The sequence below is a fragment of the Sinocyclocheilus grahami genome, unplaced genomic scaffold (genome assembly GCF_001515645.1).
Source record: "Sinocyclocheilus grahami isolate Dianchi unplaced genomic scaffold, SAMN03320097.WGS_v1.1 scaffold196.1, whole genome shotgun sequence".
Taxonomy (NCBI): domain Eukaryota; kingdom Metazoa; phylum Chordata; class Actinopteri; order Cypriniformes; family Cyprinidae; genus Sinocyclocheilus; species Sinocyclocheilus grahami.
The window spans coordinates 1,138,931-1,157,820 of NW_015505375.1; the positions used below are offsets into that span (position 1 = coordinate 1,138,931).

The 18,890-nt window shown below is 40.2% G+C and overlaps 1 protein-coding gene across 3 annotated transcripts; it reads left to right on the forward strand.

Moving 5' to 3' along the window:
• Positions 1-269: 269 nt before the first annotated feature.
• Positions 270-18,475, forward strand: LOC107595107 (brain-derived neurotrophic factor). 3 transcript variants are annotated; one of them, XM_016285418.1, is made up of 2 exons: positions 270-318; positions 17,160-18,475. In XM_016285418.1, the coding sequence occupies exons 1-2, from the start codon at positions 316-318 to the stop codon at positions 17,979-17,981; spliced, it is 825 nt and encodes a 274-aa protein (XP_016140904.1). In that variant the 5' UTR covers positions 270-315; the 3' UTR covers positions 17,982-18,475. The 3 variants fall into 3 exon arrangements, with proteins under 3 accessions (XP_016140904.1, XP_016140906.1, XP_016140905.1); XM_016285420.1 differs by lacking the exon at positions 270-318 and adding an exon at positions 1,361-1,417; XM_016285419.1 differs by lacking the exon at positions 270-318 and adding an exon at positions 9,681-10,047.
• Positions 18,476-18,890: the final 415 nt, after the last annotated feature.

Consider the following 18,890-nt stretch of genomic DNA (forward strand, 5'->3'; position numbering starts at 1 on the left):
TCTTTCAATCACGTAAGAGCACTAGCGGCTTTTCTCTTGAGCGAGGGCACTGCGTAAATCTGTATAGGGGTTTTGGGTAAATCGCGACTGGTTGCTATTTGTCCTGTCCGCACAGTCACTAAGGTGTTAGAGAGTTTAAGCACGCGGATATTGCAAAGGGTTATTAGATTCATAAGTCACCCAAGTGGTGGGCGATCTTCTGAGCACGGCAGAAGTTCTCATATGATGACTTCAAACAAGACACATTACCTACCAGCATCTGTTGGAGTGTGTGGATATTAAGACACTTCTATCTCCAGGACAGCAAAGGGGAACATGGTAAGTGGCATGGAAATACACTTAAAGGAATAATTACTCCAAAAGGCATGGCTTGTGTTTACACTGTAGGGTTGGTATCAAAAGAACAGATTTTTGATGTACAGAGTGCTCTGGTGCATATGGACCCTAACGCTGAAGGCTACTTACACGAGGGTTCAGGTTTGCTAACACGAATGTAACACTTGTAATGCTGTTTTTTTTCTGTGAATCGGAGCTAGAGAACAAAATCTGGGCAAACCAAACGCAGGCACATACACAGCCGTAGAATATACATTATAATTGGGTTTTTGCCTTTGTTGCGCTGTGTGCCAATCGGCGCTTTGATGCCTGTTGGGCTTTTAGTCTTTATAATGAAAATCTTTTTTACAAGTGCTCTCTCTGTAGTTGAAAAAGCAACATGTGTAGAGATGTCCATCTGCCCTGCAGGACAAAAGCAGAGCACCAAGACACTATTACTGTGTGATTTGGGGACATGTGTTTCAAGCCTTTTGGGGGGACTCCTCTTTAGAGGGTTATGAGCAATTTTGCAGATAAGTGATTCTTTTGTTAAGAAAACGACCGGCCAACATGTGATCAAATATTAACAGGACGGGCTTGCCAAGGATATATTCACGTGACAAGGCGTGGGGAAGCAATAGAGTAAAGCAATATCAAGTGGCACTTAACGAAAGTATAGATTTTTGCCTCTAAGTAACCTTAGCTGTGCTATGATTTCAGCACTTTGGACAGAGGCACCGGAGTCGTTGAACGCTGCGGACTAACACGGAGTGAGTGGACATCGCCTTTTGTGTTTTGCAGTTCTTTTGCCAAAGCTAGGGAATTGTTTCACTTTTTCCTTCTTTTTTTCGCTTTCGGAGGGAGACCGGTGAAAAAAACAAAACAAAGAAACAAACGCGAGGAAAAGAACCAGTCAATAGTGGGGCTGCTTTGCGCTTGGAGTTTTGTCGCCACTTAGAGCATGTGAAAGTTGCAATGGTAGAGCTGCTGTAGTGTACGCGTACTTCGCAAGCTCCTCTTGGTGCACAGCGTTAACTTTGGGAAATGCAAGTGTTGGTCTTGGAGATCTAACCACTGATAGTGGTTGTCAGCTCTTAAAAAGGTAAGACCTGTTTGTTTTATTCTCCACTTTACTAGCAGTCCTTCTTGGACAGATGTTTTACTTCTACATAGTGATATGGCACCTCTTTACGCATTTTAACTTTGATTAGTGGTTACAGATGGAGAAATGTTATGCTGTGAGGTATAGCTTTGGGTAGTGATGTAGAGAGAAGGCACTGAGTCATGAGGGAAATGTTAAACTTACGTTATCATTTTACATTTTACCTTTACTTTACTCGTATGGTTTTACACTGTCTGAAGCCGAAAACCAAATGGGGACAAAGTTGTTTCAATTCACAGCCACAGTTCTGGCACGAAATCATTGAAAACGAATAATGTATTTATTTCTGTATCTCACAGTTCACCCCTATAGAGACGTTCACATTTAGCAGTTATTTTACATGTTTTGTTATTTATAGCGCAACACAAAAGAAGAAGTAAATAGTGCATGTAAGTGCGTAAACAGCTGGCTTTCCGTCCTCATCATAACCAAATGCTTGCGGAATGCTTGTCTTAAATGCGCAATTGTCTAGCACACGCTTTCCTTTGCTTTCTGAATAATGGAGCATATCTTTAATAAAATACACGACTCAGCACGAGCTACCGCCTACTTATTGTCTTGCTGAAAACGAAAAGAGCCTATCTATCTATCTATCTGTCTGTCTATCTGTCTGTCTATCTGTCTGTCTGTCTGTCTGTCTGTCTATCTATCTGTAGTTGTTATTCTCGTCATCCTTTCTTATCCGCTATAAATGTTGTTTTCGTTAGCATGGAGGGATCATTTATTCGTTGAATCGATTCTAAAGTGGTGCAACCAGCCCTTATCAATGTAATCGCGTCTGTAGCATCTCCGCACCTCGTCATCGTGGACATATTGTTAGTGTTTTTACTACGGACCGCTTCTCCGTTTCATTCATCCCGAGATTTCCACCCCTCTCCTCCAGCATCACCTGCTCATCTCGCTCCCCAGCGCACAGGTCTGTCTGTGCACACGCCGAACAGTTGGGAGCCACTTAGAGCTAAAAGCTTTCGCCACAGATAACATATCTTGTTAAAGTATTTTGAATTGCCTCGCCAAAAATAGCCCGTTGGTCAAAACATTGTGCGTGTGTGTGTGTGTGTTCATATATATATTTCCAGTTAAAGTGAATAAGAATTTGGATAGGCGTGGTCAGATTTTGTTCAGACTGGGTTAGATGGAGCCAGCGATAAGATTGCCTGATAAGGAAATGGCTGAGAGGGTGTTGTTATTCTCGTCATCCTTTCTTATCCGCTATAAATGTTGTTTTCGTTAGCATAGAGGGATCATTTATTCGTTGAATCGATTCTAAAGTGGTGCAACCAGCCCTTATCAATGTAATCGCGTCTGTAGCATCTCCGCACCTCGTCATCGTGGACATATTGTTAGTGTTTTTACTACGGACCGCTTCTCCGTTTCATTCATCCCGAGATTTCCACCCCTCTCCTCCAGCATCACCTGCTCATCTCGCTCCCCAGCGCACAGGTCTGTCTGTGCACACGCCGAACAGTTGGGAGCCACTTAGAGCTAAAAGCTTTCGCCACAGATAACATATCTTGTTAAAGTATTTTGAATTGCCTCGCCAAAAATAGCCCGTTGGTCAAAACATTGTGCGTGTGTGTGTGTGTGTTCATATATATATTTCCAGTTAAAGTGAATAAGAATTTGGATAGGCGTGGTCAGATTTTGTTCAGACTGGGTTAGATGGAGCCAGCGATAAGATTGCCTGATAAGGAAATGGCTGAGAGGGTGTCACGCGTATTGTGGAGAAAGCTGGAGAAAAGCTGTGCAAGACTGAGGCGAAATTAGGACAGTCAGCGTTTTAAAGGAGCCATTCGCTGACGATTTTCTGACTTTTATGCCGACTAAGTTTAGGAATTCGTCTCAGTTTCTGAGAGGGATGAGCGGAGGATATTGGCTACGGTCGGTTTTTTTTTTCCTTTGTATCCAAGAATCTGATTAAAGGGTGAAGCGATTGAATGACAGACAGATATGAAAGCCCACGGGCGCCTCAGCACTGCGTTAATCAAGAGTCTATCAGGCGGGAGACATTCAGTGTGTCATTTAGCTGCTTTTAAATGATCCTTATGACTGTTTCTCTTTGTCCGGCAGCGTTAGCTTCTTTCAGCACTGCTAAATCGGTAATTTCTCTATCAAACATTTTCCCTTATCATAATCGTACGAAACATGTTGTCGAGAAAATCTGTTGTTACAAAAACAATGTCTCGAACGTCTGACTTTAAAGTGACATAAATCAAGTGGGACAGCAGCATATGTTTTTTGGACTATAGTCCGAAAATAATAGCAACTCGATTGTTTTGTCATTGTAATCTTCGTAATGCTCTTGTAGTTTTCTGGCAAATATTATAAACGTTATTGTTGACATGCAACAAAACGGTCACGAGCGCCGTTTTTATGAGCAAATATTTCATGCATAATTTCAGCTGTTTTTCAACGAAATAATGCTTGTTTTTGCTTACAAATAATCCAGTGGTGACTGCCTAAATACTTCTGCATCAATATATGAAATATGTTTTTTAGCTTTGTTTAGAGTGAAATGTTACTATTAAACGATTATTTGTGTGTGATTTTATTACACCTCTGACAGTCATGTTTTCATTTATTGAATGCACATTTTTCATTTATAAACATAAACGTATTTATAATGTAATTTTAGTTCATAAGCCAGAGAAGGATAGAGATGGGTTGGTGGTGTGGGTGTGGGCATGCGGGGGGAGGGGGCTGGAGGCGGATGCGGGGAGGGTGGGGGGTGCTGGGGGATGGCACGACACACTTTGTATGTACGGAAGATTTTTTATAGAACTTTCTGCAATGTACGTCATCGGATCAGTCCATAAGTGGGGTTGTGTTATCTAGCTGAGAATCTCCCTCTCCGCCCCCCCTCCCCTCCGCTCTCCGATCGCTGCAGAGTTAAGGGTGGGCGTCAATAACAAATCTGAGCCTGGTGGGTTTCATTTCAGACACCCCATAATGCTATCGTGGCATTATATTTTTACAGTTTAATCCGCGTTTTCTTCATCCTCGTTTGACTGACCGCCGCGGATGATAAGGGGATATTTATTTATGAACTAAATATGAAAGTTGTTTTGTTTACGGAGAGCGGCTTTCTTAATTAACTTTCATAGAGACGTGCCGACTTATTGCGCCCTGCTTCACTCGCGGGAGGAATGTATTATAGGCCTACTGAATATGCAGAATTCCTTTGGGAAATAAAAGCATGTGCTCGTAACAAGTGCGAAAAAAAAGGTCCGTATTTTTTTTTTTCATTTACCCCCACTTAAAAGATTATATTTTGCGAACAATAGTCTCTCCGTTTTGCGAACAACAATAGTAATCGGCTAACTATAACAATGCCAATAATCATCATCGCATTAAGATGAATCACAATTTTAATAAATTGTGTAATTTGGTGGGCTAATTTACTGGTGCCAAAATCATTTGAATCATACTTCCGACGTTTAATTATTCTGTGTTTATGAGGCTATTTGGACAAGTCTAAAGATCTTTAGTCAGTTAGCACCTCCGATCGCGGGATATTCTGCGCAAGAAAACCTCGAGAGGTTTGAGGAATTGGGCGCGCGCTCTAGCGCAAAGCGCTCATTCTGCTTGAGGTCGTGTGATATCTACACTTTATGGTGTAATTCCTCCTTAATCTGCTGGTAAACGACGCTAGATATGTATGTTTTTCTGTAAGAACTTTGCTATTTAGGGTGTTGTGACCCCATTGTATTTATATTTGCTGTTTTACATTTAGGGCGTTTGTGTGTCTGTGAATGTGTGCATGGGATATATGTTGTTGACCTCCAGCATATATCTGCATCCTAATTCGAACAGTTTGATGGGGTCTGTATGATGAGATTTGCTACTTGTTTGCCACCCACCTGTGGGCTTTACTCAATGATATAAAATAGAGTGGCTTTTGCCTCTCTGTATGTGAATAGCTACAGAGCAGCATTAGAGCTGGTGCCTGGCAACTAAGGCTCCGCCAAGGAACCCTCTAACTATTCACCAACGTCAATGCTTGGGTATGTATATGCAGGACTTCTCTAACATGTTTGCAATGTGCCTCTGTGGATGTTGGTTATGGCATCCGGACTGTGTTTGTGTTTGAGCATGACTTTGATAGACTTGCTGCTATTTCTAAGGGCTCAAGGTTGTTGAACTATGCAAACTTTTTAACCCCCACATTTAAATGTTTAACATTTCTTAGAAGTCATTTAGACTGCAGTTTCTCTCCGACTGCTTTGTAGAACAGTGATTTCCATTCTTTGTGAACACTTTTGAGTTCTTAATTTCTCATTTTCATTTGTAACAATGTATAAGAAAATCAGTGCAAATTTGAGCTTACAACCGACAATCAGATCATTTTTAGTGCTATTTCAAATCTGAAGTGGAATGTTTCTTTTTCTTTATAGTGTTTATTTTCACATGCATTCGTTTTTTATAAGTCCACAGTATATTAATATATCCATATTTGAAATTAATATACAAAAAATGCATTATAACCACAAAAGACATGTTACAATAATGCATGACAAGAACTGTCTACCTAATTATGTAAATATACTCACCCTTGACACATAAGGGTTTGTTGGGCAAGCAAAAGGCTAGATTACCAGAGGATGTGTGTACAAAGGGATAAAGTGCAGCAGAGGGCTTATACCCCACGGATACATTACCAGTGTAGCTGGTGTATGCTGCAAGGGATAGATTACAGTTACGTGGATTGTATAGCTCATTGTGTCTATGTGCTAAAGTGGATATCTAAGTGTGTAGTCCTATAATATAGCTGCTATAAGTCAAGACTTTGAGATTTTTATCTTACACGGCTGGCCACTGATGGCCACATTGGCCCTTTAGTGATAACAGGGACCTGTTACATCTTGCTATTGGAGAGATGAGCACTGCACAATTCTTCAGTGTACAGAGTGCGTCTCAGATGAGAGACGGTGATGTGAGTCACACAAAGCACTGCCCAGACTCCCTTCCCTAAAGACAGTGAACCAAAGAAACAGAGACAGGCACCCAGGAATGGGCAAACTTAAGTTCCACAAAGTGACTCCTTAATTTCAATGCAATGACAAAATGGAAAGACGGGACCCACTTGAGTGAGTGTACATAGTCAAATGTACACTCCACATTACAGACTAAACAACACTAAATCATCGACGTTAACTGAGTTTTTTTAAGTAAACGCTGCATGATTGAAATGTTTTATCGTTCATATTTGTGACCCTGGACCACAAAACCTTAAGTCTTAAGTGTCAATTTTTCAAAAATTTTTACTTAATATCCTAATGTTTTTTTGGCATAAAAGAAAAATCTATAATTTTGACCCATACAGTGTATTTTTGGCTATTGCTACAAATATACCCCAGCGACTTAAGACTGGTTTTGTGGTCCAGAGTCACATTTTTGTTGACAGCTGGCTTGTGTGGGAAAACGCTTAAAAATAAAGATACAAAAAGGGGGTTTTGCAGCAGTGCCAAGAACCGTTTGGGTCCCCCAAAGAACCGTTCATAATAGTTATCGGAAGGAACGAATGTTCTTCTTGGTGGGAAGAACATTTTATATAATCTAAATAACCCTTTTCCACTATAAAGAACATTTTTGTGAAATGGAAAGGTTCCATGGATGTTAAAAGTTATTCCCGGAACCATGGATACCAATAAAGAACTTTTATTTTCTAGCACTGGCCCAAAGCTCTTTTTTTTCTCTCTCTCAGTGACTCAAGAAGCCATCAACCTTTTTTACAGCTAGTTTTGACACCCTGAAAGTTTTGTTATCTTGCCCTGGAGTAGCGGAAACTATTTCACCATTTCAGGTTTGTAAAGGACACAGATCTCCTCCAACATGTTCAGAGAGATGTTCAGTCATTAAGTGTCGTATTGTTGCCATTGTGTGGAAGACCTGTTCTGTCAGCTCCAGGATGGAATGTGCTACGATGGGTCAAGACAGAACACAAGACAACAGATGGCGAGTTTTTGAGAAAGCTGAGGTGACGTCATTAGCGACCCGACCTATTGGATAGAGACACGGCCATCGCTTCTGACGCCGCTCCGACTCTCTCAACATTCAACACTTTGAGCACGCCAATCCTGATGGTCAAGTTTCAGCAAATGTTTCAGCTCTAATGTCCATACTGTATGTTTTGTCATCATTTTAATGGACCCTAAAGTTTCCACAAAGTTGCAGCAAATGAAAGTCAAGGTCTTCCCACAGTTCATCTCTTGCTGTATTCTCATTAGTCCATATGTCCACTTTGTGGTTATCTTAGTTCTGTCTGTGGTGCTGGTGTCAACTTTGTGCTGTATGTGCAGTTCTGAATGAGATCCATGTTGTTTTTGTGCTCCTAATGAGAAGAAGAGTGATTTATTTATGGATTACCTAGCTGTAACAGCCCTAATGTGCAGTGTGAGAGTGTACATGAGTGTGCGTGTGTGTGTGTCTATTTTACCTTTCTTGGAGTCATGTCGCTCAGTAGTTGCTGATGCAACTCTTTGTCATCCAGGGTTTGCCCTCTCCTCCTGTGAACCTATGGGATGAATTATATTAATCTTGGCTTGTCCCTATAGGAGAGAGGAAGGGGCTGTAAGCATGACTATGTCAAAACAAAAACAAGTGAAGGTGAAAGTATATTTGTAAAAGTATGTGAGTTAAGTAGTGCAAAAATATAGAGGATGAGAAGGAGAGAATGAAACAAAGATGGAGATGGAAAGAAATAGAGGGTGTGTGTGTGTGTGTGTGTGTGTGTGTGTGAGGAGGCATGTGTTAGCACCCACTCCCATGCTGGGAACAGCTAGGTTTGAAACTGATCCACCTCATTACCTTATACAGAGAATAATCATCATCACTATACACCAAAGTCATCAATATAAATCTTGTATTGGACGAGATCCAAAAGCACTTGGAGCTTTAGAGTCTTGGTGAAAGTATGGGGCTAATGATGTGGTGTATAGCATGGGGTGAAAGAACAAGGAATACTTCTCCTAAACTCCTCCTGGAAGGTCATGTTAAATACGACATAGAAACATTTTTAAATGTAAAGTCGGCAACACCAAAGCTCCAAAAGTATCAAAACATTTATTTTTTTTTAAAACTGTCGCAAATACATTTTTTAAAAATACATTTTTTGATACTTTTGGAGCTTTGGTGTTGCCGACTTTACATTTAAAAAATGTTCCACTTGTTTCTTAGTCGAGCACCCAGTTGAGATCGATGTGCGTGCTTTTGCCTGCTCTTCACAAATACGACATAGAATAAAAATTTTGCCGAAGAGCAAAATTGTATCACTGCCTCTATTAGTTTAAACATCTTTGACCATTTACCTTACAAATATCAAACAAACCACTCCCATTATTGTAGGAATAGATCTGACACTGAAAGAACAATGAATAGTATTAAAAGCAATGAACTAACATCTGGCACATAAGCTCCTTTGGCAGACAGAGGGTCTCAAGCTGACAATAGTTTAAAATATCAAATACAGAGAGGGCCAGGGAATAATAGATCCTTGATGTGGTGGGGGCAAGGAGTGAACTCTTTACTTTGAAGATACCTTTGTGGAGTCACAGTTGCAAATATCTATTTCAGCAGATGATCTATTGTCTTGCCACAAAAAGGTGTTTCATTAACCTAAAGGCTGTCCATTAGGAAGCTGTTGAAGCCTTTGGTGGCTGCAAAGCCGAATAATTTAAAGTGGAATGAACTATGGAGATTTAGATGGCAAATGCAATAACTTAAAACCATAAATTATCTTTGAACTGAGAACTGCAAATGTAATAACTTAAAACCATAAATTATTATTTTACCGGTTATACAAAAGAAGCTTTGTGCGTGAAACTAAACAAGTTTCAGGTGTAGGCTATATAATTTCCTATGTCTAAATAGGAATAGTCAGCGAAAATGAAACTTGGAAAAAAAACTGAATGCGCATTAGCTTATGTGATTCCCTTTGGTAAACAAGGGACTCATATTTTATATATATAGGCTACCTTCATTATTAAGGAAAAACGATCAAAAGCCCACACTGACTCAGTGGTAATCAACTGAAAGAGCACTTAAGATACGATGACTTAAAAAACCCGTCATTCAGGACTCAATATATCCAGGAATTAAAAAGGTTTCTCTCATATGTTGACCTTTCGGCTCACGGCAAACGCCATAATAACATACTTTCCGGTTACTCGTTAGGCATAAGCGTCTCACTCGTCTGGCGCTCGGTCTCGCTCGCGCTGGAGTCACATGTTTCAACGTCACGGCAGTAGCTAGTTAGTTACTGTAGTCGCGAGGAATGAAGCCGTCATTTCAAGCTGGAGAGCTCTCTCAATGCGCACTACACCGCGAGCGCTCACCATGCCATCCAACTGCTTCAACCCAACTCCAAAGGATCCGCTCAGTCATGGGAGTCCATTACCTCAACCATGCAATTTCCACCATCAATAATTTAATCTATTTGCTCAAAAGCTGAAGAGACAACTTGCAGCTGCTGCTTGGCGAATATCGCAAAATAGTTACGCGGAGGGCTTATCCAAATCATCCCAGATGACACTGTCCTGCTGAATGGTCTCCTTTACGACTGGACAGAAAAGGTTGGTTTTTGCTCGGAATAGAGTGATTAGGCTGCTGCAGGGTTTGTATTGGCTGTGGCTGAAATGAGAAGGGGAGTTAAGAAAGTAATCAAGTGTTGGATCATGCAGCGGCAACATGAAACGCTATCCTCGCGTTCATTAATAAGATACGGCGTTATTATGTTGATTGAATTTCTGATAGGGCTCAGTAGATGCAAAAAGTTGTTATGGGTTATTATCCAGCGCTCTTAGCTCTTTGTCCTTGCCGCTTTTATGTGTTCAGCTGTTTAATGTTTAGTTTGATGATATTTGCGGCAATCGGGCATAAAGGACGTGGATATTTTATTAATGTGTACATTTTTACTTATTAATGGCGTAAAAGTATTACCAAACGGCATATAACAACATATTTACTCTCAAGGATGGACTGTTTATCCAGTTTAAGCGAAAACTATGTGTACGGACGTTCAGAGAATAAACGCGTTTCGTGAATTCAGTTAGACTTGCAGAACATGAAACTTGAGATCATCGTTTAGGTTTACCGTGAAGAGTCTAGCCTTCCCCTGGAACAGATAAACTCCCAGGGCGAAGATACATTATAGTTCTGGGCCGCTTTTGGGTGCCAACTGGCCAAAACTGCTTAAACTAATTCATGCTGCTAATTGACTTTGTTGTAATGCTGTTTAGCATTTATATAGTGACCAGCATGTCACGATATCTATAATATATTAAAGATATGCACACAAATTTGTTTTAGATGAAAAGCATATAGATGATGTAGGCTGCAGCAAAGAAATCAGGCCTATTCATTCTTATTAATCTGCGTTCTCTCTTGTTTATGTGTCAGAAAGAAAAATATGTTTCTAATGGTCTATTTCTGCTTGCCTTCACTTCAAAATGCGCTTTATGTAGACGAATGCGCCATCTAGTGCAAAAGTGTTGTAAAGCCTGTTAACGAGTAAAGGATGGATTGTGTGGATGCTGCTGTTTTAAAACAATCGTCTGTCTCAGACACCACTTTTCTAGTTTAGAAAATCTAACATGATGTTAAGTTTACACTAGCTGTAATGGCATAGGCCTATTGCCGCACAATCGCGTCTTGAGAAGTTTTTTGATAGCTGGTACCCGCAGGACGTTTCAAATTCCTTAGAAAGTTCCTGGGAAAAAACTCAATCTCTACTAACATATAGAGTGGCAAATCTTAGAAGATATTTCACTCGCGGGTCCAGTTTGCCAATGCGTTGCCCTTTCTCCTCTTACGAGAACAGACGAAACTTAGCTATACATAAATTATTACAGCACTTATTTGTCTTTGTCTTCAGTATTGTATAAAGCGCTATACAAATAAAGGTGACTTGACTTGACTTCTGCCTTTCAGCAATAGAGACATGGGCTATTTACATTCCCAAACAAGTGAGCGACTTTTACAATGACTTTCAGTGGGGTCGTCTGTTTTGTAGGAATGTTTAAAGCATTCTGTTTATGATTATTGTACATAATTGTAGCCTACCCTTACCAAAAAGTAGTATACTTCAAGTTTATTTTAGTAAGTATACTTAAGTAAAGTTCAAGTATATTTTTAAGTATACTTTACGTAGTAAGTATACAAATATCAGTGTACTAGTAGTATACTTGTAAGTGTACTATTTCAATACTCCTTGGGACTAAATTGGCCCACTTTCTAGTATATAAAAGTATACTTTTAAGTATAACAGTAGTAAACTTTGAGTACACAACTAGTTTACATTAAAATGTTTAGTTTGTACTGCAACTATACTAAAAGTGAACTTATAGGTATACTGAAAGTTTACTAATTAAATACTTGTAGTAGCATTTTTAGTACACTTTGAAGTATAGTCTCAGTAAACTACTAGTTTAGTAGTTTTATACTGCAAGTATACTCGTAAGTTTTCTTTAAGTGAACTTTACATCATACTTTAAGTATACTACTATGGCCCTATTTAGCTATTAATTTGTATATATTTTGTTACATGAATATCTGAACATACAAACATCAAAAGAACAGGGTATCTGCTTGTAAACAAAAACATTTTATTCTAGCTTCATGCATTCTTTTTTTAAACACTTGAATGTGGATAAGTTTCATAAATAAAAAATAAAGAAATAAACTAACATTTTGAACAAAAAAGCTGAAAAAAGACTATGAATTGGATTCAGAATGATAATCAAAAAGTAGATAGAGTCGATCAACGATTCCATAATGTTACATAGTTTTGATACTGTTTTATGTCTGATGTTCGTGTTAGATTACATGTGGAAGCATCTGTTGTTTCGGTTTCTTCTTCACTTGTGTTTTTTGGAAATTCTGATCAGAAGATGTGTACTACAGTATTACAATGAAAACATGGATTCTAGGAACACAAGTATAACTCAAATATATTTAGACCTTTTCTAAGTATAAGTCAAGTATACTTAAATGTCATTTTAAGTATATTTCTAAGAAGTACATAAAGCCCATTTCTGAGAAGTACATAAAAAGTAGACTAAAAGTATACTTTCCTATTTTTAGTTTAAAAGAAGTATACTAATAGCACACTTGAATAAACTTCTTTTTCGTAAGGGTAAGGATACTTCTCTGGGTGTAATCTGTCGAGTTTCGTCTTACGCAACTTGCCACTAGTTCGCCAAGCGTCAATTATCTAAGACTTTTTAAACAAAGCATTTATTATGATATACTGTGATTATGTTAATCTGTAATGAAGTGACCGCCCGGTACTGATCATACTGCGCGTGCGCAGTTTACTATTGTTATGGTTGCCTCCGACATCTGTTCCGTTCGTTATTTGACAACAGGTGAAAATACGGCCTCCGACTAACTTAAAATCTAACTTTTATCATTGGTTTTGCTTGTAAAAAAAAAAAATGTTGAAACATATTGAAACATCTCTCTCCTTTTAGTGTTTTATACATATTTTGTTTAGTTTTCAGCAGTATACTGATACAAATTTCTGTAATGTTGAGAGTTTGCATCAATTTACCTTTCTCAAAATGCAGTTTCGTTAAAGATCATGACGATTTTTGTGTTAACTAGAGCTATCCTTTCAGCAAATCAAGCATATTTGGGTGTTCATCACTCTGGTTGCTTTTGTACATTGCACCTTTAACATTATTTATACAGTTTGAGTTAGACAAGTTAGAGGTCTTGAACTCCTTGAACAAGCATCAACTCAACCTCTTGAAAAACCTTGCATTTGAGAACACAGATTTCACCATAGATGAACAAAGAGTGTTCTTTTGCAGTTGTCCTTTGTTGTGTTACCACTAATGCCAGATTGTAACTATTATGGATTCTACATTTTAATGTGTCCTCAAAGTCAGAATAATAATTAACAGCTGAGACACCTGTGTGAGCTTAGGTGATGCACACTACAGTGTTCTTGTCATTGACACAAGTATACCAAAGCAATCTAAAATCTTTTCTCATGCTACAAACATTTTCCCCAACCTTTTTGTTCTTTTTTTCAGATATTTAATCATGCATTGTTAAATATCTTTGTCCTTAAGGAGTGAATGCCTTTTTCATTTTCCTTTAGAGTGCTAAAACTAACAGACAAGTATCTCTTACCACAATTCTGTTAAGTTGGAAGAACCTTATGCATCTGTCAAGAGTGGTTTTGTTTCTTAATCCCTCCATGGCATGAAGATTTAAGATAATACAGTTGTGGGGGGGATCAAGATCATGCAGACCAACCTATCCTGTCGTGCCTGCCCCTTTCCAAACAATTGAGCAGGTGCATGTGGTCTTTTTGACAAAACCATAGAGCTGCCACTCATGCCCAATTAAAGTACAATCATGTTTTACAGTGAAAGGCGTTTGAACGTGCTCCTACCAAGCCCTGACCATATGGATCAAATACAGCTGTGTGGATGAAGTATTACATCAAGCCTTCAGCACCTTACTTTGTAGATAGAAAGCTTGAAAGATCACTGAAGTCTGAATGGTTTCTCATGTGAGAGGTTTGATTGATGGAAACCTTGTTTGTTGGTTATTCAATGCCTTTTAATGAATCTGGCTTCAAAGGTCTAACAAATGGGGCACAAAAAGCATGAATTAGCAGCTTTGTTTACATGACAGTTGAACGGATTATTACGGCATCAACCATGAAAGTCCTCTTCTTTATTTTAGACATTTAGACACACCTGGAACCATGAAGAGATTATTTTTTTGCTGCGGCTATAACCGCATTACCACTCACTTTCTTTGACCCATAAAAACACCTGTACTGCCTTGTGTACACAAACACAACTCATGTTTGCACATCATACCGTATGATGACAGGATATTGATATCGCATTATCATGCGCAGCTCAAACACACGCATATTAAAAGCAGAACAAACATGTCCGTCAAGGTAATCTTGTCTTCCCTCGCTACTTTGAATGAGACAGAAGGTCTCAGTAATTGCCAACTCAGTCCCAGAGCAATAAAGTGATTCATCGTCTAGATTACATTTTAACAGGAAGTTGATTGAGAGCATAATCCATATTGATTCTCTTGATGGAAACAGGAAATAGCAGAGTTAGAAATAAAATAGTTTGTTGTTCCTGGTGAGAAGGGACCCCAGAGGAAAATGGAAAGCAATTGCGAGCTGATGGGTGGCACTGCCCCCTAGCACCACTCCTTCTAGCCCCACCGCCCTTTTCCTCTCATCTCCCTTTGAGACCAGAGAGACGTCATTAGGGTTGTTGTGCTCTTGGCCTCCACCCCCTGCCACACAACTACACACCGGTGCTCTAGTTTAATTAGGAGGGAAAGATACAATTTAGCCAGCGCTGTGCACCAAAGTTCAGTAGTCAACAATAACTGACCTTTGCCCTTTTGCATGATAACTCGAGCCGTGTAGCTCCGTAATATATTTAAGGTTATGTATTACCGGTAGAATTTGGATGAGAGATGGCATTGGTACTCCACCTGCTGTCAGGTAGGGCAACAGAAGGGATTTGGGTGTCAGCATGACTGATGCTGGTATTTCATTCAGAAGCCTCTGCAATATATATATAAATCCTTCTCTCATTAGGGAGACGACAGATGTTTGCTAATTGGGATCATCCTGAAACTGGGGCGGTTTCTGAGCTATGCTACTCTGTGTGTGCGTAGACCCATGTTAAGGTTGTCTTGAGAGCAGGAACGCTGACAATAATCCATCCGTCCTCACTGGCGCGACACATCTGGAGGAATGAAATAAGATAGTGTCACTGAATAATCCTCAGGCAGGCACTTTAAATTCCTCTCTATATTCAGCAGAGATAATTGCTGACAATGTAAGAAGCTTTTTCCATTACGGGGAAAGCTGACAGACTGAAGTATCTTTTCATGCCTGCAGAAGCAGCTTGTACACACATTTTGCGCGCTGCCTGATTTGATTCAGATTGATCTGTCCTCCACAGCTGTATCCTCGGCTCTGGGTTTTTCCATGCTTGTTTTTGACCATTTGAGAGGATGCTCCCACCTCATCTCCCTAGCCAAACACACACACACACGCTCACACACACACACACACACACACACACCCCTCGTGGACTGCGACGTCACTGAGCGAGGGGACTTTGAGCTCATTAAGTAAAGGGCTGTGATATTCTGAATCGAGACTATGGGACTCCCAACTGGCCTATTTATAGAAAGCACATCTCCATGGCAGTCATCGCTGCGCTAGCAAATCGCAGCCGTGGCCCCAGACACCAATTAAGAATGAAACAAATGCCTTTTAGACAGGGCGTGTCCCTCCTTCTCTCCTACCGGCCCGTACTGCCTTCTGCTCTGGGAGCGGATCCTCCCTCTGCCTCTTCCTGAGGCTGCGTGGGGCATCAGGAGGACAGCACACAGAGAACTGGCGAAGCCTTGCTGCGGTGCCGGATATTTTTAAATGCACCCCCTCCACCCCCCTTTCCCCACGCCTATCTCTCCCCTTCTCCTTCTCCTTCGAAAAGTGAGAGTAATGTGTATTTTTTGTTGTTGTGTATGCATGTTCCCCTGACTGTTCGTATGCGCTGGGATGCCGTTGGATGCAATGAATTGCAGTGATTCATAGAGGGACTTCAGAGAGGTAAGAGAAAGCTGCAGAGGAAGGGAGAGAGGAGGAATCAAATAGGTTCAGGGTTTCCTGGAATTTTCATTTAGTTGCATTGTTTTTGTAGTCAGGAAAATGTCATTGACTAGAACATGGCAGTTTGTGTGTAGGTATGAATGAGTTAATGAATGACTGGCGTCTTTTTCAATTCTTTCTGCCTTTCTTCTTCTCTATGTGTCTTTCTCTGATCACTCCATTTCAAATCATTCTCTGCATTTTTACTGTCTTTCCTTATCTCTCTATCTCCTTCAGTTTTGAACTCTCTTAGTGGGAAAGATAATCATCACCCTATTGTGTGGGTACCTTCTTCCAAATTAATTCTGCTCAGCTGATTCCAGAGAAGTTTAGATGTTGTTATATATTTGGGAAGTATATAACTCATGTATAACTCAAATATTCTAAACAGAAATTAATAGTTTAAAAAATAAGAACATTTTATGATTTTTGTAGTAACAATTATATATTATTTTAATAATATCAAAATGTAAAGTAAAATTAATCCAATATTGAATTACTCATGAAAAACCTTGATGATAGAAGCTGTTCTGTCATTTTTTGGTAGGCTTTGCATGTCACCTATATCTGTTCCGTCTGATACTCACACAAGCAGTTTACACACCTCTAAGGGAACAGAGGAGGCAAGGGAGTAGGAGAGCAAGAACGAGGAAAGGAAGGGGAAGAGAGAGACGGAGGAGAGTAGGAGCAGTTCTCTCGTGTCCTCTTAATGATACTCCAGGGTTTCTGAATTTAGCCCGCTGCATTTGCTGGTGGGGGGAAGGGGGGCACAAACGTGCAGGTGTGTGTGCAGGGACGGAGAGAAAGTTGGCACGTTTTGTTTGTGTCTTACTTTTTTATCACATTATGGAAATGATTTGTGAATTTCATTGGGTACAATAACGCAAGGCCATTAATAAATGTGTTTAATGTAATGTTTATTGCAGCATGGTGAATGGAAATGGTTGCTTTACATTGTGTTTTCTCTTCTTCCCTCCCCTTTCCTCACTCCCCCCATCCCTCTTGTCTTTCCCCTTTTGCTGTCTCCAGTTCCAACAGGTTAGAAGAGTGATGACCATCCTGTTCGTTACTATGGTTATTTCATACTTCAGTTGCATGAGAGCTGCGCCCATGAGAGAGATCCCGGGCGTGCAGGGGGGTCACCGGGCCGAGGGGTACCTGGGCGCCGCTGCTGCCATCACCTCAGGCAGCCGAGGCCACGGGACTCCACAGAGTGGGGGCGGGCTGCCCTCGCTCACGGACACTTTCGAACAGGTGATTGAGGAGTTGCTTGAGGTGGAAGGAGAAGCGACGCAGCAACTGGACCCCAGGGCCGACCAGGGCCAAGGAGGGGGTGGTCCCGCAGCCATGGCTGACTCAAAGGACGTTGACATGTACGCCTCGCGGGTGATGATCAGCAACCAAGTGCCTTTGGAGCCGCCGTTACTCTTTCTCTTGGAGGAATACAAAAACTACCTGGATGCCGCCAACATGTCAATGCGTGTGCGACGGCACTCGGACCCCGCACGGCGAGGGGAGCTCAGCGTTTGTGACAGTATTAGCCAGTGGGTGACGGCTCTGGACAAAAAGACAGCCATAGACATGTCAGGCCAGACGGTCACCGTCCTGGAGAAGGTCCCCGTGACTAACGGTCAGCTGAAGCAATACTTTTATGAGACCAAATGCAACCCCTTAGGGTACACAAAGGAGGGCTGCCGAGGAATAGACAAGCGGCACTACAACTCGCAATGCCGGACAACCCAGTCTTACGTGCGAGCCCTTACCATGGATAGCAAAAGGAAGATCGGCTGGCGGTTTATACGGATAGACACTTCGTGCGTATGCACATTGACCATTAAGAGGGGCAGATAGTGTACACAATGTATAGATTTTATTGAGAGTTCTAAAAAAGAGAGAGAAAAAAGAAAATATCTATTTGTATATATACATAACAGGGTAAATTATTCCGTCAGATGAAAATTTTATGGACTGCATGTAAAAAAGATGAAGTTTATACAGTAAAAGTGATACTACAGTCTATTTATTGAACATATTCATGATCTTGTAAACAATTAAAAAAGATCTGATCAGTCATTCGCGCCCAGTTCAAATTACTATACCACATTCCTCAAGACATTGTGTTTTTTACGTTGCCAAGATTTTGAGAGATGAGGAGAGGGGGTGAGGAAGAATTACATTCAAGAAAAAAAAACTAAAAAAAAACCTAAAAAACTTGCATGCTGCTTCAATTGTGAATTGAGAAACTGTCCACTTTGGGAAAACAAGGAAACGATTTCCGACCAAAACATTCCGTTTACATTCTCAACCGTAACAGGATTTCCTCCTCTCAGTACTCTGTCTGTTTACTATCCTCAACTTCTCAAGTTAATGTTGGAAATACATACTATGTCAAGGTGCTGTTGTCAAAGCTTTGCTGTTTATTTTTTTATCCACACAAGATGAAAAGATATATATAAAAAATATATAAAATTTATTCATTGACATGTGTTCTGGATTAATATAATTCATTTTGTATGTTGTGAAGTTGTTTGCAATATTAAATTGAAATATTTGAAGAAATAAAATTACTATAGGCAACTGAAAAACAAACCCAATGTCAATAAAGTTTGAGCTCTCCCTTTGCAGGTCTAAATTTGGCACAAGCTTTGGAGAGAACATCTTCTCTCACAACGAACATACATTGGATCCTACATTCAAATTATTTTAAAAGGGATAGAGGTCCATTTAAGTACCTCCCATTCTCTCACCATATATATATAT